The 27,865-nt window shown below is 42.9% G+C and overlaps 1 protein-coding gene and 1 long non-coding RNA gene across 2 annotated transcripts; one reads left to right on the top strand and one right to left on the bottom strand.

Annotated features, from left to right (window-relative positions):
- Positions 1-27,865, bottom strand: ntf3 (neurotrophin 3). The gene is made up of 2 exons (XM_029462394.1): positions 27,690-27,865; positions 1-2,173 (listed from the first exon to the last, which is right to left on the bottom strand). Exons 1-2 carry the CDS (start codon positions 27,705-27,707, stop codon positions 1,307-1,309), a joined length of 885 nt encoding a protein of 294 aa, XP_029318254.1. The 5' UTR covers positions 27,708-27,865; the 3' UTR covers positions 1-1,306.
- On the top strand, positions 2,070-11,980 carry LOC115028548 (uncharacterized). The gene is made up of 3 exons (XR_003834574.1): positions 2,070-2,166; positions 5,881-5,954; positions 10,463-11,980. It is a non-coding gene; the product is annotated as an uncharacterized LOC115028548 (long non-coding RNA).

Raw genomic sequence — 27,865 nt, 5'->3', positions numbered from 1 at the left:
CATGGCACAGAGGAAGAAGATATTTCAGGCGTTGATACACACAGTACTTGTTAGTAGGACCAGTTCATTGTTTTTTCATGGGATTTGTGGACAGAAACATAGAATATCTCCAGACTTATTGTGAACTAAAATCATTAAGTTAATTTAGCTGCTCATAGAGAACCCTCCCTCCTCCAGCTCGCTCAGTCTGGAGTAGTTGGGTCTGATGAAATCCTGTAAAAGGCCGTAAACTAAAACACATGTTGTGTCACAAAGCCAGTAACGAAGTTTCTTCTCAAAGTGAGGGAGGGACTTCTGCAATGGCTGCTGCTAAACAACAACTTATAGTTGGATAAAACCCTTGTTGGGAATGTATTAATGTATTAATGCATCAATGCTCCCCATGTACTCCATCTTAGAAGTGATGATCAGTAACCCCCAGAGCAAAGACGGCAGCAGCTGGTATCAGGACTGTATCATTCAACATCGTAGAACCTACATAGTGTCATCTTTTTCAAAATGTAAAATGGGTATTTGTTAATAAAATGTTTCCAACTTTAAGAAATATAGTTTTTTTATTAATAGGAAGAAGCAGAAACAGCTCATGATAACAGTTAAGAGTAAAACGTTGTGAATCGAGGAATTCTTATTTCTATTTGGTCAAGACTTTCTCCCAGAGGAATTAATGGACTTGTTTATTACAGCAGTATTACGCAGTGCATACATTTGGTCACAAATATAAAATGAGTGTTTTGGTCATAGGATGCCTGACACCTCTTTAAGGGGTTTGGTCCACGGGACAGGACTCCCATGTTCCCTCTCTGCTCTGCACCCACACGGGTCAAGGCACATGTAAAGTCTTACTGTCGAGCACCTTTGCAGCCCAGCTCCGGTTAACAGTCTCAAAATGAGTTCATAGCTTGTTTCATTCCTTTTTATAGACATTTTCTTCCTTTTGAAGAAGAATACTTTTAATAAATAACACAAATATATTCATACGTCATATATAGATAGAACATGTATAAACTACATGCATTTCATATAATTTAAATAATTTATATGTACAGTTCCCCATCACACGCTCCCTCCCTCCCCAGTTCCTCTCAAGAGAGTTTTCCTGCAGAGGCTTGTGGATTTGCAGCACATTAATGTGAAATATCATTTAAATGGACCCAAGATTTCTTCAGTAAAAGTTTCATTTTATAGCAGAGTGTTGCTCCTCGCCACCCTGACACATAATCCTGTGGTGGAACACTGTGAAAGGAAATCCCATACAGGAAGTAGAATTCCAAACAGGTTGTGACCAGCAAGGCTCGCATTGTTTTGTTTACGTCCTATGACGTTTCCTCGACAACGCGCAGACGCAGGAAGTGTCTATGCGTATCCACCTCCAGCCCACTGAATTGCGAAGCTGCGTCAGCGCTCGGACGTAAGTCTGCGTCGTCTTGCACTGCGAGTTCCAGTTCTTGTCATCGATGCCCCTGCAGCCGCCTTTGAAGGGCCTGGGGGTCCGACAGCGTGTCTCATAAAAGTACTGTTTGATGTCGTGCGTGGCGCTGGTTTTAATTTTGGCCAGAACAGTGACGGGGTCCCCACTGGTGTCCACTGCGTTGGTTTTATCTGTCACCCACTGGCTCTCGCTGTCGCACACAGAATATTCCCCACGATAGCTCTTGTGCTCAGCGTAACGCTTCTTCCGTGTCTTGTTTCCCGCTGCGCCGCCGTCTAATCCTCCGCTCACGTAATCGTCCGCGAAGTATAGCGGCGGCGGCTGCAGTGGTGGCCGGTCGCTCAGCAGCACCCGAGGTGAGTTGTACCGCTTGTGCTGCCTGAGAAGGTCCGAGTTCAACAGCATCACCTGCTGGTCGACCACGCCGTCGCTGCTCCCGCCGCCGCGCCCCAATGTCCCCCACTGCTCCGCATCGCCCTGCTCCTCTAAGGGGAAGCTGGCAGTGAGGTAGGGAGGCAACGCGTCCCTGCTTCTCCCCTGTAGGCTCTGGTTCACCCTAGTCTTCCCCCTCGTCAGGTCGGCCTGAAGCAGCTTGATGATTAGGGAGTTCAAAGGGTCGGGACTCGGCTGCTGCTGCTGTTGCCCCTGGCGACCGCTGTCCATGTTGGTTGCCTGGATACCGTAGAGGTACACGAGGACCATCAAATACAGCAGGATGGACATCACTAGATTCACCTGTAAGATCTGCAGAGACAGAAAGAGACACTTGTAAGAGACATGCGACCTGGTTCGCTTCCTCATTAGAACTTCTATTCAAACTGTGGGGGGGGGGGGGCTAACCCCTAACCCTACTGCATGGTACATGCAACAACAGGAAGGTCATTGGTGTAGTTTGGTGTGTTGATTTGTTGTGATATATTCAGTTACTTACACTTTCCGATATTATTAACTTCCGTTTGAAGTTTTCCTACAAAAGCTAATTCTGCGTATGTTTGTGGCTTTGTGGGAACCTTTGGCTTGAACTCAGTTACCACAACATAAATGACTGCAGCAGTGTGTGTGTGTGTGTGTGTGTGTGTGTGTGTGTGTGTGTGTGCGTGTGTGTGCGTGTGTGTGCGCGTGTGTGTGTCCTGGTATGATCACACAGTTATGGGAACTGACGTGTTGCCACATGTACAACATACCGTGTGGCCATAAAACACCCACAATTCTGTTCAGAGTAAGACATGGAGACGCTTGGCACAAACATGTAAAACGTGCAGGATGAAACACACACACACACACACACACACACACACACACACACACACACACACACACACACACACACACACACACACACACACTGTGTTGTGTAGCCATAAGGTGTCTCTGTCTCTTTTAAACTTGTGTAGTTTAATTGGTGGAGAGGCAGTTTTGTGATGGGAAGGTTGCCAGCAGAAGGAGGATCCTGAGAGAGAACGCCCTGCTTCATGTTGTTGCAACTCAATACTGTTTGATAGTTAGAGACTGAAAGGTCACATAGAGTTGTGTATTATATAATGATTCTTCTGATTCTGCTTCTGCTCAAACATCAAAGATCAGAGATCAGACGAGTTTAAAGAGCCGCGTGGTCATCAGCAGAACTTCAATTCATAGTAACATCATGTCAGAGCCACTAATGTCGCTGCATGTGCACACAGCTGCAGCGCCACATGTATGTTTCCAGCAGTGGACAGTAACTAAGTATATTTACTCAACTACTGTACTTAAGTACAATTATGGCGAACTAGTACTTTGTGTATTTCTATTTCCTGCTAATTGGTATTATTATTATTATTATTATTATTATTATTATTAATAATAAATATATAAATTAAAATCCTTCTTTACCAGCTGCAACATAAAAATGATGAACACATCAATCATAATATAATATATGTCATTCTGAAATGGGCTGTTGTGCAGAGTGAGTACTTTTAGTTTTTATACTTAAAGTAGAATTTGATGCAAATACTTTTGCACTTTTACTTAAGTAACATTTTAAATACAGGACTTTTACTTGTAACAGAGTATTTCTATACTGTGGTGTTAAAACTTTTCTGTTTCTGTTTTCTGTTCAGCAGCAATGTCACCTTACAGTCAATGGCTTGGAAAACACATGCATACACACTCACACAGACACACACAGACACACACAGACACACACACAGACACAGAGACACACACACACACAGACACAGACACAGAGACACACACACAGACACAGAGACACACACACAGACATAGAGACACACACACACACACACACACACACACACTCAAGGACCCTCTTTGACATATTGGTACATACTTTAACTCTGAAACACCCTTCTTCTAACACACTGCTGGATGTTCATTGAGCTTCAGAAATCGTCTCTTTGACGAACGTTTTCTTATTTCATGCATATTTCTTCCTTGTCAAAAACTCAACTGCCGACAGTTTAAAGATTCACGTGTGTTACGCTGTGAGTTCTTTTTAAAAACGTTTTAGTATCTGAGATGCATGGTCGTGGTGATTAGTTATTACATATTTATTAATGAGTGTACAGCCCAGAAAAGACACATTAGTGATAAGCATGCTATGTGGACAGGAGCGTTTATAAAAACAGCCTCTGCCTTAAAGTGACCTGTGGGTTTGGTAAAGCTGTTTAATATGTATGTTTGTTTATAGCTCTGCTCCTCAGCCTGAAGACGAGCAGATGTGATCATCCCCTGGTGGCATTTTGACAATATGACATTAGCCACTTATTGTGACACTGACACAACCTTTAGAGTTTTCACTTTGTGTCTTTGCTTCTGCTTCGGTGATTGAAGCCAAATGTAGGAATAAGGATCTCTTGGTAAATCAGGCGCGTGGCCTGTGAAGACTGCATCCAGTGAGACAAATTCATTTCCCCTTTGCCACCATAAAAGCCCCGACTGTACTGTGTAGCTGTGTTCAAAATCACATACTACTGCATACTAACATACTGCTTACTAATAAACTGCATACTGTATACTAACATACTGCATACTAATAAACTGCATACTGTATACTAACATACTGCATACTAATAAACTGCATACTGTATACTAACATACTGCATACTAATAAACTGCATACTGCATTCTAACATACTGTATACTAACATACTGTATACTAACATACTGCTTACTAATAAAGTGCATACTGCATTCTAACATACTGTATACTAACATACTGTATACTAACATACTGCTTACTAATAAAGTGCATACTGCATTCTAACATACTGTATACTAACATACTGTATACTAACATACTGCTTACTAATAAAGTGCATACTACTGCATACTAACATACTGCTTACTACTGTATACTAACATACTGCTTACTACTGTATACTAACATACTGCTTACTAATAAAGTGCATACTGTATATTAACATACTGCTTACTAATAAACTGCATACTGTATACTAACATACTGCATACTAATAAACTGCATACTGTATACTAACATACTGCATACTAATAAACTGCATACTGTATACTAACATACTGCATACTACTGCATACTGCATTCTAACATACTACATACTGCATTCTAACATACTGCATACTACCATACTGCATACTAATAAACTGCATACTGTATACTAACATACTGCATACTAATAAACTGCATACTGTATATTAACATACTGCATACTAATAAACTGCATACTAACATACTGCATACTACTGCATACTGCATTCTAACATACTGCACACTACATACTAACATACTCCATACTGCATAATAATATACTGCATTCTAACATACTGCATACTGCATTCTAATAAACTGCATACTGTATACTAACATACTGCATACTACCATACTGCATTCTAACATACTGCATACTGTATACTAACATACTGCATACTACCATACTGCATACTACTGCACACTACATACTAACATACTCCATACTGCATAATAATATACTGCATACTAACATACTGTACACAAACATACTGAATACTGCATACTAACATAGTGCATACTTAGTGTGCGTGTGCGTGTGTGTTATTGAACACATGTCTGTCTGCTTAAGGACAGGAACATGATGAAACACCTCCCCACTGAGGACACTTTAACCATCCTAACCTCTGCAAGAAGTTATTTTAGGACAAGGACTTGAGTTTAGGGTTAGACTTATAATTAGGTGTTGGTTCAACGTTAGGGAATAAATGTAGTCATTGAAAGTCAAAGTTTGCTATTTGTGTGAGGGAGATAAGGGAAAAGAAAAAGGCCGACAGATGTTAATGCTCCCGAAAGATTAAATGCATCAAATCTATTTGTGTGCAGCCACAGAGTGCCACCTGTGTCTCAGGCATCAAGGTGAATCTGTTTTCTGCGTGTTCTGTGTGAATGTGTGACCACAGAGCTGATGGTGAATGACAAACTGTCTGCTTGTGTCTTTCAGTCTGCTGTAGGAGGAGACTCTGGAGGCAGCATGGCTGCGCAGTATCACCACTGATGACAACAAAGACAAAGAAGGTACTTTTCTGCGGGGTCTTTTGTTACAGTGAAGGAGTCCGTGTGCTTCATATAAAGTGCTTGTAACATTGTCTGAAACATCTTCCGGAGCATTACCAGCACCCTTTGGACTCATAAGATGAGATGAGATCATAAGAGTGGTTGGTGGTCCGTGAGTGTTTTTTTATTGGTTAAGTGGTCCTTGGTCTGAAAAAGTTTGAGAAACACTGGTGTAGAGCTATGTATGTATGTATGTATGTCCAGTATAACATCTAATTATGTCGACTGTAACATCCCAAACTGGAGGAGTGGAGCAGTACCGATCCTAAAATATGAATGAATTGGTGATGTGGCTAACAGAAGCATGTATAGTATGTGACCACAAGTGTTTCATGATGATCTGGATTTTGTCCGTATACGTAAATGGGGACTTTTGCTGCTTGTAACCAAGTGCAGGACCAGAAAGGCCTTTTTAAGAGAGACTTTCCAAAAGTAGCGTTGGCTCCAGCTTGAGGTTCGGATTTAAAGTGTTCATACTGTAAATGACTAAAGGAGCAGGTTTGGGCAAGAAGAAACATCTGAAGCCTCCGGGAACAGGGATTACTCACATTCACATGCAGGTCATCAGAGCTTCTGTGGAGTTTCAGTGTTCAGGACAGGAAACATGTAGCTGGGGCTCAGTACCAGCCTCTGGTTTTAGGGTGGGGTCACCATCAGCTCCTCTTGTGTAAGATCACAGTTTTTCTTTAAACTCACTTTTCCCCTCAAACAAAAGGGGACTTGAAACATTAAGCATATTTACCAAAAATTCACCGGGTGCCTCTGAGCGTTGTGCTTCACACTTAAATGGGTAATTGCTCAAGGAAAATTTATTTTCATGTGACATTCAGATGCTACTGTGGCCTGAAAATAGTCACAGAACTGGGTGAAACTGGAATGCAGGGGTTTGGGGCTTTGTCTCCCCGCACCACCACAACGCTCATGTGACTCCTGTTCATATACATGAATATTGGAGAAATGTTTTCTGGATTTTTCTGTTCCAGTGAACAATTATATGAGATTATTTTACTGGGGCAGTTCTCCAGCCAGAAATCTGCCTACATGATGAATGATGAGACGATAAAACAAGATGAATCTTTCAGCTTGTGCGAAAACAAAACAAATGTTTACTGGAATCTGTTATGAACGGGACTCAAAAGCAACAACTCAAGACGAGGTTTCAAAAGTAAAAAGGTCTTTACTCAAGATCGTTATAAATTACAACAAAAAATCACTCACTGAGGAAAAACATGGACAAAAGGAATTGCAAAAAACATGAACAAAACTAAACTTGATTTAGGCAATATTCTACAATAGTTTACTGATTCAAAAACACTGGCTCTATTAGTGGTAAGACACAAGACAAACTGGCACAGGACAAAAGGAGACAAGGACTATATATACCCACACACACACACACACACACACACACACACACACACACACACACACAAGGTAATGGGGAAACAGGTGGCAACAATCAAACAGGCGGGAAACCTTACAGATAGGAAGTGCTCTGAAGCGAGAGGGAAAGGTAATTACAAAATAAAACAGGAAGTGCAATGACAGACAGTGCATGACGAGACGAGACATGAGTGACTGTAACTTAACAAGTGAACAATAAGACAAGACTAAACATAGACTCTAAACTAAACATGAAACATAACATAGTGCAGTTGTACTTGGCTCCACCCTCTTGTGTCACCTCTGCTTCCAAAAAACCACCAACCAATGGTGACGTGACGCTGACTACGTCCACCTCTTATATACAGGCTGTGATGGTGTTAGCGTATCCATTGTAGGTAGCTATGTTAGCATCCAGATGCTAGCATTTAGCTCAAAGCAGCTACCGGCTGTAGACAGCGTGTACGCAGGCTGGTGGCTGAACACTCTGGGTAGCTCGTCCTTTCGCTACCCAGAGCTCAGGACCATAGAGGAACGTTTGGATGGGATTGACTGGTAAACTGAAAGATTAGCCTTAAGACTCCGCTTTGTCTTCAACATGACAGTCCGAATAAGGCGCTCCAACTTCGCCTTATTGAGACACTCGAGGAATCCACTTCCACTGCTGACCCTCATCTCAAGCAACATGAAGCAGAGATGCAGACCTGAAGCATTTTTTCATCTTATGACTGCTCATTAGTCACCACATGACGAGGTTGTGTTGATTCACTGTCACTGACAAACAACAAAGACATCTGAGGACAGGTCAGGGCTTGATACTTCAACATCCTAAAATTATACAAAAAGGGACCAGTTTCCTTTAGTTGGATGTGGGAATCATTTGTATAAGCTTTCACTTCAGGCGGTGGTGAGGGACGGAGAAGACGATAGGTTGGGACAAAAGAGGGAGTGAACGAAAAATTAAATAATGAGAGGAGTGTTTCATCAGAAGCATCATCATCATGTAGCATCAGTGAAAATCTATTATGTAATCTGGTTGGTTTGTGATTGGGTGTGTGACTGTTCGGATGTAAAAAAGTTCTTACAAATGACGCATGAATTCAAAAGGTATTTGAGTTTTCATATGTGAAAAATGTGTCTGCAAGCTCATGTCCAAACGTGACTAAATCCACCTTCCGCTAAAGGCCTTTACACACCGGCGGCGTTCATTTCCTGCGATTGATTTGCACGTAAATATATATTTTCAAACTGTTGTTTTGAACACTTTTACACAGAACGCGAATATATGCAGCGAAAAAGCGTCATAATTCTCTGTGTTCTGTGTTCTGTGTTCTGTGTTCTGTGTTCTGTGTTCTTTGTTCTTTGTTCTTTGTTCTGTGTTCTGTGTTCTGTGTTCTGTGTTCTGTGTTCTGTTATCTTTGTTCTGTGTTCTGTGTTCTGTGTTCTTCGATCTTTGTTTTGTGTTCTGTGTTCTTTGTTCTGTGTTCTGTGTTCTGTGTTCTGTGTTCTGTGTTCTTTGTTCTTTGTTCTGTGTTCTGTTATCTTTGTTCTGTGTTCTGTGTTCTGTGTTCTTTGTTCTGTGTTTTGTGTTCTTTGTTCTGTGTTCTGTGTTATGTGTTCTGTGTTCTTTGTTCTGTGTTCTGTGTTCTGTGTTCTGTGTTCTGTGTTCTTTGTTCTGTGTTCTGTGTTCTGTGATCTGTGATCTGTGTTCTTTGTTCTTTGTTCTGTGATCTGTGTTCTTTGTTCTGTGTTCTGTGTTCTGTTATCTTTGTTCTGTGTTCTGTGATCTGTGTTCTTTGTTCTTTGTTCTTTGTTCTGTGTTCTTTGTTCTGTGTTCTGTGTTCTGTGTTCTGTGTTCTGTGTTCTTTGTTCTGTGTTCTTTGTTCTTTGTTAGGTGTTCTGTGTATTGTTATCTTTGTTCTGTGTTCTGTGTTCTGTGTTCTGTGTTCTGTGTTCTGTTATCTTTGTGCTGTGTTCTGTGTTCTGTGTTCTGTGTTCTGTGTTCTGTGTTCTGTGGTCTGTGATCTGTGTTCTTTGTTCTTTGTTTTGTGTTCTGTTATCTTTGTTCTGTGTTCTGTGTTCCGTGTTCTTTGTTTTGTGTTTGAGATGTGATAACAAAAGGAAGGACTTGCAGAACTATGTAATGCCAATCACCATGATCCGATGAAAATGATTTATTTTGAGCACTTCCTAGAGACCTGGGACAAGCGTACTACTTGAAACAAGAACTGTGACTTTACTTAGTTTCTCTCTACTCTATTCCTTTCTATCTCTAATTATACATTATTTTGTTTCTTCCCATTTCTAAAAGATTTTAATTCTTAATTTCTTTACACATTATTCAATAACTCTAATCTAGTCAGCTAGCAGGAACGCTGCAGCCAACCCCCTCCATCACAAGACCAGTGTTATATTTAACCCCCCCCCCACCCACCCCGTAACATTATCCCTTCTTCATCCGCTCATCATCTCACACACCTGCTCACCTGCTCATATTCATCCTCACTTTATTCTGGACGCCTATTTCTTTTCTCTAACTGCTTGTGCTTTCATCCTTCTCTAAGTTTCTAAGTATAACGTCATTCAACCCCACAAACTCTAATAACCTCTTTGTTTCACTGCAGAATTGAGTGAATTTGCTTTACAAATATTACCAAAATATTGAATCAACTTTTTTCGATTTGCAACTCAAGTATTGTTCAGCACTGAAAGCACAATCTGCACTACTAATATAAATCCTCAGACCTTATGAGTGCAATGTAAGTAAATTCCTAAGTCTTACTATCCATCACTTTGTTTGCCCATTTCTTCTGTGTCCAAACCAGCAGTGCTAATCAGTCCCGAGCAAACAGCGCTGTCTGCACGCTCACTGAAGCTGTTCGGCTTGTGATGAAGCCTGCTGCACAGAGAAATGCACATAATGTAAATGTGCAGTAAGCAGACACACATGCGTCCATGAGATTACTATTTGCAGTGTGTGAGCCTCAGGTAGGAGCTGCAGGTTCATGCGCTCTGAGACATGTTTCCTCAGCAGTGACGTGCTGCACGGCTGCACTGACTTTGTGTTTCATCATGTGCACATGCAGGTCGAGCACCACTCCATCAGATTCATGCCCCCGGGCACGTGTTGTCCCATGTGGCCCAGGATCAGTAAGCTTTTAAACTGAACATATCTTCCTTTCAAAGAGTCAATCAAAACGGCAGCGAAGAAGCCTTGTACGATCACAGACGTGAAAGTTGAGGACATAAAGAAACCGTCCAACTTTATGTGTGCAGAGAAAGCAGATTCCTCTAAACAACAGCAACTGCTTGTGGACATGATGGGAGAGATCAAGGAAATGAAAAGACAGAATGTCTAAAAGGACAAAAGGACCTGGAACAATCCTCGTTACAATCCTCCTGTATGAATGACTTGTCAGCAGGAAGGAGACCAGGCCCCCGAGCCCCCCGAGCCTGACCTCACTGGAGCAACAGGTGATCGCTTTCTTTGACAGCAAAGGAATATTAATGGGTGGCAACGATATTGAGGCAGGTCATCTCCTGCCCTAAAAAAAAGAGCGAGAAACCTGCTATAACACTGTCAGCAGAAACAACAGATCGCAGAGCTCAGGCAGGAGAGAAAGGAACATTACATTACTGGTGATTCAGCAGATGCTCTTATCCAGAGCGACTTACAGTGAACTCACTACAGGGACAGTCTCCCTGGAACAACTCAGGGCTAAGTACCTTGCTCAGGGGCACAATGGTAGTATTGAAGTATTGTATATAGTATATAGTATAGTATCCTAGTATTGAACTCACCTTCTGGTTTGGAAGGCGTACCACCAGACCACTAGGCTATCACCACCAACGTGTATGTTGACAAAAAACACTTGACAAAGAACAAAGATCCAATCAACATGGACCACAAACTGCAAGACATCTATGAAAGTGAAGGCGTCATCAGGGAGGAGAGCAGGCACCCTGTTATGATCAGCAACCATCACGTCTGCCAAAGACGATGCTGGTGCACTTTGTAATAGCAATTTTAATGTCTACTGTTTAAATAATGTTCTAATAATGTTACAAGTGATGATCTGCCTATTTCTCTTTTCTATGCATTTGCACAACTTTACAAATTCCCTTAGCAAGCCAGGGTCAACTGCCTTTTCTTGTTATAATGGGGGAGGCATTGTAAAACAGGACACAGATGGCCCTCTCTTTAGATTTACATACTGTTTAACTCTCTGTGAAAGAATCTTGGGTGTGCCATTTGTTTTAGTGTTTACATAACTGTTATCAAGGAGACGGTCAGGATACTATGTTGCTCCAAGAAACAAATGTCTATGTGTATATATACCCAAAGCTAAAAGGTTTGAGTTTCCCAGGACTGGTTCATCAGGTTGGAGGAAATGACCTTACAAACATCAAATGGAACTAATCTAACAGAGATAATCTTTGGTTTATTGCTTTGTTCCCTGTCCTCTGCTGTGTTTATGACTCAGTCACTAAAAAGTCAAGGAACAAGTGTGTGTATAAATTGTCTATGTATCTTCATTCAAACTGTGCCCTCCTACAGACTATGTTGTATTCTGTAGAACTGGTGCCAATTTGAGATCTCAAATAAATGCACAAAGACAACTCTGTCTCTATCACCATTTATTTGACTTTATATACATCTCTCCAGAGTAAAGCAGGAAAACTTCCACAACAACTTCTACTCTGCCATCATCGAGTCCATCCTCACCTCCTCCATCACCATCTGGTACGCTGCTGCCACTGATCGGGACAAGGTCAGACTGTAGCGTGTCATTCGCTCTGCGGAGAAGGTGCAATCTGCCATCCCTCCAGGACCTGCACGCCTCCAGGACCCAGAAGCGTGCAGGTAAGATTGCAGCAGACCCCTCCCACCCTGGACACAGACTTTTTGAATCACTTCCATCCGGCAGGAGGCTGCAGTCCATCAGGACCAAAACCTCTCGTCATAAAAACAGTTTATTTTACTCTGCAGTCGGCCTCGCCAACAAGGCCAGAGACCCCCACTGACAGTGTCTCTCCCTCCCCCCTCTACACGTTACATTAACGTACTGCTTATATTGTATATTACACATTGTCTACATTCTATATTTTGTCCCTTCTGTCTATATTTTGTATATAATGTTAATTTTTCATATATTTGACAATTAGCACCTACGTACCACAGCAAATTCCTTGTAGGTGAATACTTACTTGGCAATAAAAAAGATTCTGATTCTGATAACGGAATATGAAAGTGAAAACCTTTCAATACACAGAACATAAATTACAAGACAAGAAATCAATCCTGAGATGATTTTCTACAGCAGCACAAACAATCCCATAGAATATCTATGTCCAGTATGTAGATACAGGAGTACACTGTACAACATATATCTACAATGTTGTTTAGAGCTCAGCATTCAGAGCCAACGTACGACCAACAAGAACGTTCAAACATCCAAAACAAGAACTGTTCAAGAAGACGTAATGACAATCTGTGGAAGGTTTCAATGAAGCTTCATAACAACCACTCTATGAAAGAAATTCAATTAGAGGAAAAGTCTGTTGTATAAACAATTATTAAAGAAAAGAAGCACAAACTGAAGTATTATGAGATAATTACAGTGAATTATTGGAAGACAACAGAAGTAATAGTGAAAGCACATGTAAGAAGTCCTAAAAATTATAAATAAAACCATTTATACAGAACCAACAAACTCTTTAGCAAACTAAAAACACTAAAACGTAAAGATGTGGTTGAATAAATCCAAGTCAGTGATGTGAGAGGAACTTGTGTGAAGAAACAATTAGTGAGGACGAATGCAACACAACACACACGCACACACACGCACACACACGCACACGCATGCACACGCACACACACGCACTTTATCGGATATCAACCCATATTTGTTTTTTTAACGCCGTCTTGCAGTGAACTTTTGCTGTCCAGTATAGCTCTTTGGTCTTCCTCCAGTATTTTCTGTCCTCTCCACCGTCACCGTGTTTGGCCTTAGTTCTAACTGTGAGTGTGCAGCAGCAGCAGCTTAGTGTGTGTCTGACTTGGTGTGTGTCTGACTTGGTGTGTGTCTGACTACAGGCTGCAGTGCAGAGCCAATGGAAGCTCAGTGCTGATAACTCGCCACCAACTACGTCCTGCTGTAAAGGGCATGAAGAGTAAAACTGGTGTTTACTGGCAGTAGAGGAGGAGCGTGTTGGAGCAGGACAGACAGAGAGACAGACAGAGAGACCGGGAGACAGACAGAGAGACAGACAGAGAGACAGACAGAGAGACCGGGAGACAGACAGAGAGACAGACAGAGAGACAGACAGAGAGACTGGGAGACAGACAGGGAGACAGACAGGGAGACGGACGGACGGAAGGGTCTGATTAACAGGAAGTAACGACACAAAGCTCCAGAAAGAGCCGACACACTGCCCACGGGAGTGTGAGAATAAGAAGGAAGAAATCTCTTCATTGTTTTGGTTCCTCCACAAACTTCCCTCTCATGACACGCTGTACACAGCCGCAGTACACGCAGTATACGGCTGCAGTACACGCAGTATACGGCCGCAGTCCACGCAGTATACGGCCACAGTACACGCTATACACGGCCGCAGTACACGCTGTATACGGCCGCAGCTCCCTGCACTCTGTAACACGTCGCACATCTCAGGCCAACAATCCTTGTGTTCACACTCATAAAGCTGATTCTGACAAAAAAAAATAGACAATGCTTCAAATATGAATGTGGCTGCCAAAAAGTTTCAGATTGTAAAACACGATGACAGAAGATCTACACAATCAGCACAGTTTCAAGATCAGCGTCACTAAATCAGTCTCACACCAAATGTGAAATTCAGTCACAATCTCCATTCTGAGTTATGGCGTTAAATAATGTCCAGAAAAGGGTTTTTGCAGAAAATTGTTAAAGAATATGTCCCGCCTCTAAGTTCTGAGCACAATGACGTGCGTCAGTCCCTGAGGTTGCCTGAGGCCCACACTAGTGAAGACCACCAGACCTGCAGCGTCTGAAACACTATTAACTGTGAACTCAGTGGGGCTCTGGGCAGAACTACTGTAAGTGGAAATAGAAACAGGAAGTTTTTCGGCCCTTCATGCTGCATCAGGTATTATAAATCAAACCCTGAATTAAAATCTACCAGCTGAATCCCTGTCGGCCATGTGTGGAGACTTATGGCTCGGAGCAGAAACCTGCGGCCTCAGGAAACCACGGCGGCTTCAGATTGAGACGGTTGGTGTGCGTCGCAGTTACCGTGGAGACCCCAGTGATGATGCAGTCAGGGTGCTTAGTGATGGGGCTTAGCGAGCTCTGTGCCAAACCACAAATCCTCCAGAGGGATTTTCACCCGAGATGTCTGAGCCCTAATAGTCCAATTGACCCCAGATGTTTTGCGGCACAGAGACGCAGGGAACACAACAGACAGATCCGCCTGCAGACAAGCATTGGTTGTGGAAACTATACTAAGTAGTAGAAATATAGCTGTCAACTCAAACGTAAATAGTGAGCTGCTCGACATCTGTGGTGAAGGTACAGATATGCTGGGAATCTGTGGTATGCTGACCACTTGGCAGGACCATGTTTACGCATCCAAAGTTCACATACACATGAACTTGTTGAGTTAAAAGACACATAACAATACAAATAGGAAGTTGATTGCAACGGATCCATCTGGATATTTAGTGTCAAACTCCCACGATCTGCTCTCTCTGGGGAGGAGTGAGGGAGACCTGTGCTGCACTTCAAGACATTATCAAGGGATTTAAAACATGGCAATGTGTTTAAGCAGGTATGTCACAAATAAAGCTCGATGCTACTTGTGTGTGCTAAATGTGACGCTCTCTGTTTCCAGTCTTTGTGCTAAACTAAACTAAGCAGCTTCATGTACATATTTCATAGTTTATATCATTTGTGCAATTTTCTACTTCCTGTGATACTTAAAGTGAGACACAAAGAAAACATCAGAACATCAGAGTTTGTGTTTCTAACTTTGTGTGTGTGTGGATTTCTCCTAAACTCACCAACAGTTACATTACATAATGCATCATTTACATATTTAAACATGTCAGAACACTTGTAATATACAAAAGTAATTGTGTTAATGGGAGTAATGAAGTGGGGAAGTTTCATGCTGATATCTGTTTGTACAATACATATCTTTAAAGGAGGTTTTCTCTAAAGGAGGTTTTTCTCAGACTCTTCACCAGAAATCTCCACTTCAGTAGCACTTACATACACCAAACTTTCCACTTTCATTCCTCTCTATATTCTGAAGCTTTGTACTGAGGGCTTTGTTCACATGTCATTCAGAGCTGATGTTTATACACGCAATATTAACACCTTTGACTCTAATATGTCAACAACATGAAACAAGAACTTTGATCCTGCTTCTTCCAACGTTCACATTTGTGTTCTGAGGAAGTTTCACGCTGAAATCTGTGTGTAAAATGTTCCCTGCAGTGTCTGCCCTGAACGCCCCATTTGAAATAAACAGAGTACATTTGAAACTTTTTATTGCAGACTGTTTCTACGGGCGGACTCGTCTTCCTTCCTAACTCTCTGTCCCCCCCGGAAGTGAAGGGTAGGGAAGGGTAGGGAAGGGAAGGGAAGGGAAGTGAAGGAGAGTGAAGTGAAGTGAAGTGAAGGGAAGTGAAGTGGAGTGAAGTGAAGTGGAGTGGAGTGAAGTGAAGTGAAGTGATATAATTTGATTCTGTCAGGGCGTGATCTACAGGATCTAACAAAAACATATGTACATAGCTACAGGTACACATTCCTTCAGCTGACACGCAGACAAACGAGAACACACACCTTGTCTGACGACAAAAAGCAGAAGAAACACAGAATGTTCCTGCTGATCCTCTGAATACATCAATACTCCCAGTGCAGGTATCTAACGACACAAACTGTAAATCATTGATACTGTAAAGGCCTAGGATAGGAGGGATTTTCCCACGCCAGCTGTGTGCAACACCCCGTTTCATCCTTTCACGTCCTGCCTGACTTGGTACAGTGCTGGGCCGTTGTACTGAGGGGTGCAAAGGCGATGAATCACAATCAATCATTGGACTTTCTGTTACTTCCAAGCTTCAGATGGAGAGATAGTGAAATGCAATTCAGTCCCGCAGGCTTCATATCATATAACAAACTGGATCTTCCTGCAAGACAGACCTGACAGACCGAGACCCCAGGTTACATGTTACAATATATAATCAAATAGCACAAAACTAGCATTTCTGATCTGACAGTCAAATTAATTTATTTGTGATTTCACTTCACAACAAATAAACTTCATTTGTAGGTGAGAGTTGGAGCTTTAACATCAGGAAACTGCACACACAGCCTGAGGCTCAGTGAAGAGGGAGTATCTTCACAGAGAGGTAACCTGAAGACACCGTGTGGAGCTTTTGACCTTGCAGCACCATAGAGCAATGCTTAGTTACACTCATCTACAATATGCACCAGCAAAAGGCAAGGAACAAGTAGACTGCAGGGAAGTAAACAATGCAGGATTCAAACATCTAAAGACAAGGGGCCGCCCCGTACACAAAGTACAGAAACTGTTGTCTCTGGTCCCAGTCTTTGCTAATAAGAACATCTACATGTGTCTCCCACAATTAGTTCTAAAAGACAATTCAGGCTTTAAGGACGCACACAATGTGGTTTAGTGAAGTCATCAGAAAACGCCACAGAACATCTTTTGTTCTTCTTATGAATTATTTCTTCCTGTGAACAGAAAGGTGAAACAAATGAGTGCAAAGTAGAGATGTGGTGCACTGTGTTGTAGGTTGAGAAGGTAGACAGACAGCAGAACGCTTCAGAGTGAAGGAAACAAGTGCTTTACTTTTTTGATGTGGTTTTCTTTATGCCCTACATCTCACCCACACACACACACACACACACACACACACACACACACACACACACACACACACACACACACACACACACACTGATGTGTTCTTTATTGTTTCAACATTTGTTTGTAGCAGTGAGGTAGACTCACACTAACACTTCATCCACAACTTGTCCGCAGAAAGTGTGTGCGTGTGTGTTATTGTGTGTGTGTGTTATTGTGTACATGTTATTGTGGGTCACAATAACTAAACCAAATCAGCCGCAGAGATCAGGGAAGCTAATCCGGTGCCAAACCTAATAGAATCACAGACACAGGAATAGACTGTGGGGCTCAACAGTGGCTTTGACCTTGTGTGTATGTGTGTGTGTGTGTGTGTGTGTGTGTGTGTGTGTGTGTGTGTGTGTGTGTGTGTGTGTGTGTGTGTGTGTGTGTGTGTGTGTGTGTGTGTGTGTGTGTGTGTTTTCCCGTAATTATCCCATATTTTTAACCTTTCAAAAATAAAAATAGGCTTCATTTTAAAAAGTGTAAAGTGGCCTCCGATAGAGCAGGTGGCAGTATTATGTTTAACTTTAGCTGAACAACGTTATCCACCAGTAATCACACAGAAGAAGAAGACAGGAACAATAACACAAAGAAGACGAGAACATATGGATGAGTCACAGTGAACAGGAAATAGATGGAGACGCAGTTGTACCTGCCAAACAAGTTCAAACTTTATGCAAATACATCGACAAATGGGAGGAGACCTCCCCTTATTTAATAAAAAGCCAGTCAGGCAAACTCGTGCTTTTTGTAAAGTGTGCCATTCAGATTTTAGCTTTGCACACAACGGAAAAAGCGGCACAAACACAGACACTGTCAATGACTTCATGTGTGACAAAAACTGTGTCGGAGGCAGACCAAGTGACCAAAGCTGAGGGAAAGATGCCTTTGCGCCAAAAATAATGTAGCCTTCAGCTAGCCTATGTTTACAACAAGTCCCTTGCAGGGACTCCCACACTGAATAAAATGTATATATGCAATTAAAATACATGCATCTTATAAACATGTATGTACAAGTAATATATACTGAACCCGTCCCTTATGTGTTTACATTTACATTATATGGGGGCTGGCTGGCTCAGAGCTGTTAAGGTATGGGCGGAGTCCGCCAGAAAATGTCTCTTAATTTGAAATTCCAATTTTGACAGGTATGGTGTGTGTGTGTGCGTGTGTGTGTGTGTGTGTGTGTGTGTGTGTGTGTGTGTGTGTGTGTGTGTGTGTGTGTGTGTGTGTGTGTGTGTGTGATGGTAGTATTTCCTGCATTAAGGGTCCTGGGGCTAGATTACCAACCAGATAGAATGGGCAACAGCCCCAAAGACCTCCGTGCTTTATTTCAGCACCCTGCAGAGAACAGACACCAGGAGACTTCTCAGACCCTCAGTCTGCAATGAAACTTGATGATGACGTAGGGACCTGAGTGTGTGTAATTGTATAAGTTTGCAGCAGAGAATAAGTATAAGACGGTAGGTGGTGGGGCAGGTAAGTGGTGGGGCAGGTAGCTGGCGGGACAGGTAAAGGTTCACAGCAGTTTCTTTCACCGAGGTGCGTTCAAGTCCTGAAGCCAAGTGGGCTCACAAATTCCCTCCCACATGTCCTTCCTGCAGTGACCATTAAGCTCTCGGAGCACGCTGGACCCGAGGAGGAAGAAATGCAGCGTGAACACAAAGTGTCACATGCAGCACATGATCAACTCTCCTGAGCGATGAAAGAATGAACTTTCTATAAGCGTCTCAACAACAACACAACAACAGCAGCAGCAGACAATTACCAAGCTTCCGGAACAAAAGCCACGATAGGATCTATTCTGCAGTCTTGTTCTCCCGGGCGCTATAAGTCATCTGACTCAGATTCTAAAATGAGTTTTTTGCAGCCTGTGTATCTCATGGTTAAAGGAAAGATGCTGGAAACTAGGACTCAAGCAGCATTTCTTGTCATTCCGCACAGAGAACCGCAGTGGTGGTTTAGTAAAATAAATAATAATAATAACTGTTTCACACTGTTATCGTGTGTCCGTTCGTCACGCTACAAACCAAGTTTAGGTCGTTGTTATCATGAGTCTCTCAAACATTCTTGTTGTTCGCTCCTCTGGGGCACACCTGCACTAACGGTGCTGGCTCTTTATATGTTACAAGTTTGTGCACGTGTATGTGTTTACACTGCAAAATATTTACTGCCTGAAACACTTGAAGACGACGGATCAACAGTCGCACAGACCTGCCTTCTCTCCTGCAGCTCACAGCTGGGCGCTCTCACCTGCTGTGTTTAGCAGTAATAACTTTTCATCCTGAGCTGAAGCTTACAGAACAATCCGTCAGCACCTGAGCATGTGGTTTACTCTTAAAGACACAATATTGTGGGAGTACAGAGAGCATCACAAGCTGTTGGACTGATGCTTTGCTCCTGGTTGTGAAGATTATTATGATATTATTAAGATTATGAATCATCATAGTTATCATCATAGATATGATTATAGTTAAAGTTCTTTGTTGATTTAAACCTCTAATTTGAACATGTGTCAGTAAATTAAAATCAGAGACACATGATCTCACTTAATGCATTCTTTATATTAAATACCACAAACAATGTTAGAATATCAGACTTTTATGTTGTTCTTTCACAAAGTCCTCAGAGTGCATGTGGACCCGTCTCTAACGAGCTCCTGCACGAGTACATGTGAATCCTGTGGAAGAGGAGAACTGCAGTAACAGCAGCTTGTGTGTGAACATCATCACACATACAGAACTACAGAGGGTAACCTGTCACATCCATCTACCTGTCTATCTGTCTACTGTCTACTGTCTACTGTCTACTGTCTACTGTCTACTGTCTACCTGTCTACTGTCTACTGTCTACCTGTCTACTGTCTACTGTCTACTGTCTACTGTCTACTGTCTACTTACTGTCTACCTGTCTACTGTCTACTGTCTACTGTCTACCTGTCTACTGTCTACTGTCTACTGTCTACTGTCTACCTGTCTACTGTCTACTGTCTACCTGTCTACTGTCTACTGTCTACCTGTCTACTGTCTACTGTCTACCTGTCTACTGTCTACTGTCTACTGTCTACTGTCTACCTGTCTACTGTCTACTGTCTACCTGTCTACTGTCTACTGTCTACTGTCTACTGTCTACTGTCTACTGTCTACCTGTCTACTGTCTACTGTCTACCTGTCTACTGTCTACTGTCTACCTGTCTACTGTCTACTGTCTACCTGTCTACTGTCTACTGTCTACTGTCTACTGTCTACCTGTCTACTGTCTACTGTCTACCTGTCTACTGTCTACCTGTCTACTGTCTACTGTCTACCTGTCTACTGTCTACTGTCTACCTGTCTACTGTCTACCTGTCTACTGTCTACTGTCTACCTGTCTACCTGTCTACTGTCTACTGTCTACTGTCTACCTGTCTACTGTCTACTGTCTACCTGTCTACTGTCTACTGTCTACTGTCTACCTGTCTACCTGTCTACTGTCTACCTGTCTACCTGTCTACTGTCTACTGTCTACTGTCTACTGTCTACCTGTCTACCTGTCTACTGTCTACCTGTCTACCTGTCTCATCTACTGTCTACCTGTCTACCTGTCACATCTACTGTCTACCTGTCTACCTGTCTACCTGTCTACTGTCTACTGCCTATCTGTCTATCTGTCTACCTATCTACCTGTCTACCTGTCTACCTGTCTACTGTGTACTGTCTACCTGTCTACCTGTCTACTGTCTACTGTCTACCTGTCTATCTGTCTACTGTCTATCTGTCTATCTGTCTACCTGTCTACCTGTCTACTGTGTACTGTCTACCTGTCTACCTGTCACATCTACTGTCTACCTGTCACATCTACTGTCTACCTGTCTACCTGTCACATCTCCTGTCTACCTGTCTCGCTGTCACATCTCCTGTCTACCTGTCTACCTGTCACATCTCCTGTCTACCTGTCTACTTTTCTACTGTCTACCTGTCTACCTGTCACATCTCCTGTCTACCTGTCTACTTTTCTACTGTCTACCTGATAGCATTGGAAATCATGCCAAGTTTGCCTATTTCATACTATTTTTACATCAACACTGTGATTATTGTACTGTAAATGCTCTTATTCCGTCTCATTTTGTACTATTTTTTATGTTTTTGCTGTGAAGCACTTTGGGCTGCAATTCTTGTATGAAAGTTGGTATAAAAATAAAGCCTATTATTATTATTATTATTATTATTATTATTATTATTATTATTATTATTATTACCTTTCTACTGTCCAAATGTCTACCTGTCTACCTGTTCATATTCTTCACAACTTGTTAATACTGACATTGTTGTGAGAGTGGGGAAATATAGACTAACTGATAAACCTGGCAGAGAATTATTTTCTTCGGGAAGTTTTTGTAATATTTTGTGTTTCTGCTGCTTAGAAAGTTTAGAAATATAAATATTTATAATATATAGCAACATTCAAAGTTACGTTTATTCTGATAATAAATGCTGTTATTGTTTTAATATATAGATATAGAGATATATATCTATCTATCTCTATCTGTATCTCTATCTGTATCTCTATCTGTATCTGTATCTGTATCTCTATCTCTATCTCTATCTCTATCTCTATCAGATCAATATGAAGTTAGCTACAAGATCATGTTCAGAGTTTTCTCTATTGCAACGTCACTGGTAGATATATTATACGATATGTCTTCATGATATTCTGTGAGGGTTACCCTCTTTTATACTGGTTCTGTGTGTACAAAGGTGAAACAACATGGAACATTTGTAGTGATAAAGGGAAGAAGAGGGGGTGTGTTGAGAGGGAAGATGATGTTTATGAAGTTGAGGAAATACTGAGAAAGAATCAGAAATACTCAGAATACTTACAGCACGAATGGCTCGGTGAAATTCATGAAGCACCGCGAGGCCGGCGCTCTCTGAGCTGTGGCCGCTCTATCTGATGATGGTCTCACCAACAAAGCCTTTTGAATTTTATTTCCTATTTTAAGCTCCACAGTAGGACTTTTACACTGTGTAAACGTAGCTTCCATAAAAACTCACTGTCAAGTCAAAACCGTGGACCTCCAATATTTGCGATCCAGACTTTTTGTCTGGTAAACATGGTTTACAGAGGAGACCGTTCGTGATGCGGGACCCCTGAGCAAATTTCAAACTGCTAACCTCACTTCCTCAAAGCCGTGTTGAGGGTTACAAATGTGGCCTCGGGTAGAGATTAAAGTTGGGGTTAGTCTCGTTAGGGTGTAACTAAATGAGAGTCTGTGTGTGTGTGTGTGTGTGTGTGTGTGTGTGTGTGTGTGTGTGTGTGTGTGTGTGTGTGTGTGTGTGTGTGTGTGTGTGTGTGCGTTTTCACCCTCAGGCCGGCTGAACATCTGTCAGCTCACATATCAAAGGTGGTCACTGCCCGGACACATCAGTGCACACTCTGTAGGCCTCTGAGGCTTTAAGGAGAGAAAGAAAACCTAAAACTGTCGACGCCATGGCTCAGCTGACGGTGTAAACCTCGGGGGGGAACTGACCCTGTGAAGTAAACCGGACTCGACTCTGGTTGGAGTTTCATTGTCTAATTAGGAAACCGTAATCGCTTTACTGTTAAAAGGCCCCGGATCTTAATCTGATATAATCACTTAATATAATAGTGGCGGAAATATGAGCACAATCTGCCTCCGCAGCACGTGATGGTCCGTTCAGTAATCATAGATGGATACACAAGTACTGTGTTTAAGTGCAACGTTCAGGTACTTTATTAGTATTCCTGCTACTTTATACTCCTACCAAATCACTTCGCAGCTTCTATAATGTGTTTTATGGGTCACTGGACTTACATGCAGATAGAGAAGAACCTGAACCAGCTCCACTGCTGAACATCTGAACCACAGCTGAGATAAGCCCCCCGTCCCCCCACCGTTCATGTTTCAGATCAGCACAAACACAAATAAACATTCTTGTATGAGTCAAACAGGTAGCGGAATGTGATGAATCAGCTGCCTCCCAACACGTTAACCTGCTGGTGAACAGAGAGTGACAGAGAGGGAGGAACGTTTAATTATTACAATCCAGCAACACCAGAACCAGTCCTCAACACAGTCCAGCCTGAGATGTAGGTTAACATACATACATAAATCTATCACCAGGTTCTGATCGACACACAGATATAACCACAGCTATAGAGGCGTATCAGTCAATGAGCGATCGGCTTGTGCGGGAATTGATCCCAGTGGACACTATCAGTCATCAGCTGTCGCTGGATGTTATCAGGAGGTCACTGAGTCCACCTCTATGGAAACAGAGAGGAGGGGGGAACGTAAAGATCTGGACAGTGAAAGTGAGGGAGATAAAGGAAAGGGTTGAGATTATCAGGTCAAATCAGAGAGAAAGAGGAGGGTCATGTGGCTGAAGTGCCGGGAAGCTTCACCTTGAGACCACATGATCTCTATCTGCGGGGGGGGGGGGCTGGTTTACATGGAGCTAAGTGTTGAGGTTAGAGCTTAAAGAATGAGTTCCCTGTCCTGATGTGTGTGTGTGTCTGCACATAGCTCCTCTGCTGTGTTTTTCTCTGACTACCATCAGAATGTGCGGAGTATAAACACGGAGCTGAATGTGTAAACGTCTCGCAGCCGCCGGGCTGTCAAACCATATAGATCCACACGCAGGATGGAGGGGAGTGTGGAAGACATCCAAGCGTTTTCCTAAACACCAGCTGAACAGGCAGCACAGACCTGCAGTTCACTCACTGCACAGAATCAAATCAAATGTATTTATAAAGCCCAATATCACAAATTATACATGTATCTCAGTGAGCTTTACAGAGTGTACAGCATACGACACCCTCTGTCCTTAGACCCTCGCATCGCACAAGGAAAAACTTCCTAAAAGAAATCCCATAATTAAAGGGGGGAAAATGGAAGAAACCTCAGGGAGAGCAACTGAGGAGATCCCTCTCCCAGGATGGACAGACGTGCAATAGATGTCATGTGTACAGGATAAACAACATAGTACAAATACAACATTTGACAGAAATTATGTTGTGTTGAAAAAGAGAACGTTTTTTTACAGAACATCTTTGTAGTTCAGTTCAAAGGACTCCAGTACCCATAATCCCTTCATGTTCACTAACCTGCTAGAAAAGGCCTGAACCTCTTTAGGTGCTTGACCCCAGCAGTCTGGCAAACACCACATTTGACACAAATCTATTAGAAAAGTACTTGAGCTCCACTTGACTTCAATTACAAAACCCTTCAATGTCTTGAAAAGAAGAAACAACCTGCAAGAAAATTTGAAGTGGTTTGAGAGTTTGAGAGTTTGAGAGTTTGAGCGACATGTACAGGATGTGGCAGGATGTTGTTTTCACCACAAACCTTTTCCCTTTAAAATGCTTTTTAATACATTCATTCAAAGCTTGTGATCGGACGTGTCTGACCAGATTTTCTCAAATGCAGCACAACTGTGGCGAGAAAATAAAAGTGTCTCATCTGAATCTGGATCCAGAATTAGATGATCCTACAGTCAAGGGAGTCTGGGCAGCAAGTTTCAGGTAAAAGCTCAGTTCACAATTTCTCAAGTCTGTCCTAAACTGTCGTCTGTGATCATTGCTCCGGTCCACACTGGCCATTAAGAACTTTTCTGATGCAATACAATGGATGTAAAAGTAAAAGTGGATCGTGTAGATTAAATTCATCGATATGAATAAAGAAAATCGCCAAACTCCAGAAGTCCCAGTCAGTCCCTCTGAGGGTTCATGCATGAAAGACAGCTGTTTCAGTGTCAGCTGAGGCTCTTGGCCTCACTGGTTCTGTGGTTCTGTGGACCTCACTGATCCTGTGCACCTCACTAGTTCTGTGGACCTGTGGACCTCACTAGTTAGGTGGTTCTGTGGACCTCACTAGTTCTGTGGACCTCACAAATTATATGGTCCTGTGGACCTCACTGGTTCTGTGGACCTCACTGGTCCTGTGGTTCTGTGGACCTACCTGGTTCTGTGGACCTCACTAGTCCTGTGGACCTCACTAGTCCTGTGGACCTCACTAGTTATGTGGTCCTGTGGACCTCACTAGTTCTGTGGACCTCACTAATTATATGGTACTGTGGACCTCACTGGTTCTGTGGACCTCACTGGTCCTGTGGTTCTGTGGATCTCACTGGTTCTGTGGACCTCACTAGTCCTGTGGACCTCACTGGTCCTGTGGTTCCTGTGGACCTCACTAGTCCTGTGTACCTCACTAGTTCTGTGGACCTCACTGGTCCTGTGGTTCCTGTGGACATCACTAGTTCTGTGGACCTCACTGGTTCTGTGGACCTCACTGGTCCTGCGGTTCCTGTGGACATCACTAGTTCTGTGGACCTCACAAGTTATGTGGACCTCACTAGTTATGTGGTACTACTGACCTCACTGGTCCTGTGGACCTCACAAGTTCTGTGGACCTCACAGGTTCTGTGGACCTCACAAGTTCTGTGGACCTCACAGGTTCTGTGGACCTCACTGGTTCTGTGGACCTCACTGGTCCTGAAGCTCCAGATGTGAGACCTCCCACGTGTCACCAGATAATAAAGAATATATATTTGGTGCAACAACCAATAGCTTGTTATAACTAAAAGCAAACAAAGACAAAGTTTAGTTAAATAAACTGAAAGTGTATCTGAGGCTCAGCTGACTTGATTTGTTTGCAGGCTCCATGTTGGAGTTCCGATATAATAGTTAATATATGAAATATAACACTAAACTCAATAGCACACAAAAGTAAACCGAACATCTAATGTTTTTTTTACCTCATCGTGAAGAGAGGAATGCAGCTCTTACATTCCTCTTCTAATGGTTTCTGTGGGCAAACAAACGTTTACGGCTTCTCCAAACGTTCAGTCCATTCATGAAGCTGTTTACTTCTGTCTGCTGGTGCTGCCAGACCAGTCCTGCCACATGCATGAAAGGAAGAGCGCAACAGATAGAGGCGGGAGTTGGACACACAAAAGCAACTCAAGGTTGAATGCAGAGCCAACAGGAACTCTCCACAGAAACATTATCAGTTTATTAAACCCTCTGGAAGCAATGTTGGCCCGTCCCACCCTCATTTGTGAGCCCAGACCCTAACGTGTTCACACCCCTCCCTAACTCTCCTGCAGTAAAACACAGAATCAACGTTGTTAAACTGAGTCGTTGCAGCTGCACTGCGCTTCTCTAACACTCACGCACAGCCCAGCTGTAGTAGAACGTTTTCTCAGGGTGCCTGGGAGGCCATGTTTTACTCAAGTTCCCACATAAACGGCGAATGGAAGCTCTCGCCTCCTTTCTTGCGTCCTAATTTCATCGTCCTGCTGTGCGCCTGCATGTCAAGAGAGGCTTTGAGTCAAATCCGCCGCTGTAACAGCTGCTCCAGCGGCACGCGCACACTCCAGCACATGCACGCAGTAAAGTCCCCTTTAACGGTCCAAGACGACCACTGATGTCCGCCTTTAGGCAAAGCTGACCAGACTGCTTGTCAAATCAGACAGAGCCCACCGCGCCGCCGCTCGGGACATTACGCAGAAACGTACCTCTGCGTGAAGCCATCAGGCCGGACACACGCGCAGAGTATTTTGGTGTAACTGGACTAGTTGGCTCTAATCACATCCACAGCTCCCAACATGAATGGTATACAATGTTTCCACAATGCTCTCACATTAACCCCAAGGTCCAGATTTGGATTTTTTTTTCCTAAAACGTTTTCTGTCTTTACATAAACATGAAACTCACTAAAAATTATAATGTATTTAGTTTAAGACCGCAGAAGGCGCAGAAGGCGAGAGGTCCTGTGTGCGCACGAGCTGTGCAGTTTAGATGCATACACAAACAAAATGCACACGGGGCCAGGAGCGCGCGGGGAGGGAAAGGAGGCCGATCAATGCAGAGTTCGCATTTGTGTTGGGAGTCAACTGTGACACCTCAGCTTTCACTGCCACTGACGCGTCGCTGATCCAAAGACTCAAACTGAACCACATCTGCAGCGCGCACACTGAGCCCGTTCCTGAAGAGCAGGAGTCTCTAATGTGTGTGTGCGTAAGCGAGCCCGGAAAGACCCAGCCCTGTAGTGTACCTGAGCACAGAGAGGAGAGGCTGCCGCGTCTCACTAACTTTAGTTTTACCTGCGAGGCTCGAGTGCAGTCTGTGAACTTCTCATGCAACTGGTGTACACAAAGCAAACATTTCATCTGCAGCGATCAGAAACCATTTCTAAACTTTTGAAAGATATTCACTACACAACGTAACAAGCTGTAACTCATCACACTCTGAGCCGCGTGCGTCTTCGTCCTCTTTCCAGGACATATTGCACACTTCAGTCAGGCTCCACTCAAATTCTACAAGAACCTCAGAGTTCTTCAGAGACACACAGGCTGCACGAGGCAGCAGATACAAGAGAAGAAGCGTCCCTACCGTAATAAAGGTAACCATAGCATCGGCGGGAAGGTATCCAACAGAGTCGACATGAAGGACGTTTTGTTTTCAGACAGAATCCTCCGACGAAATCTTCCCACAGTGTGAGGACCAAAGACTGAGGACAGACAGAGGACCGACTGAGGACCGAGGAGCGACTGAGGAGCGACTGAGGA

This window comes from Cottoperca gobio, chromosome 23 (assembly GCF_900634415.1).
Source record: "Cottoperca gobio chromosome 23, fCotGob3.1, whole genome shotgun sequence".
Classification (NCBI taxonomy): domain Eukaryota; kingdom Metazoa; phylum Chordata; class Actinopteri; order Perciformes; family Bovichtidae; genus Cottoperca; species Cottoperca gobio.
This window is presented reverse-complemented; position numbering and strand designations above follow the sequence as displayed.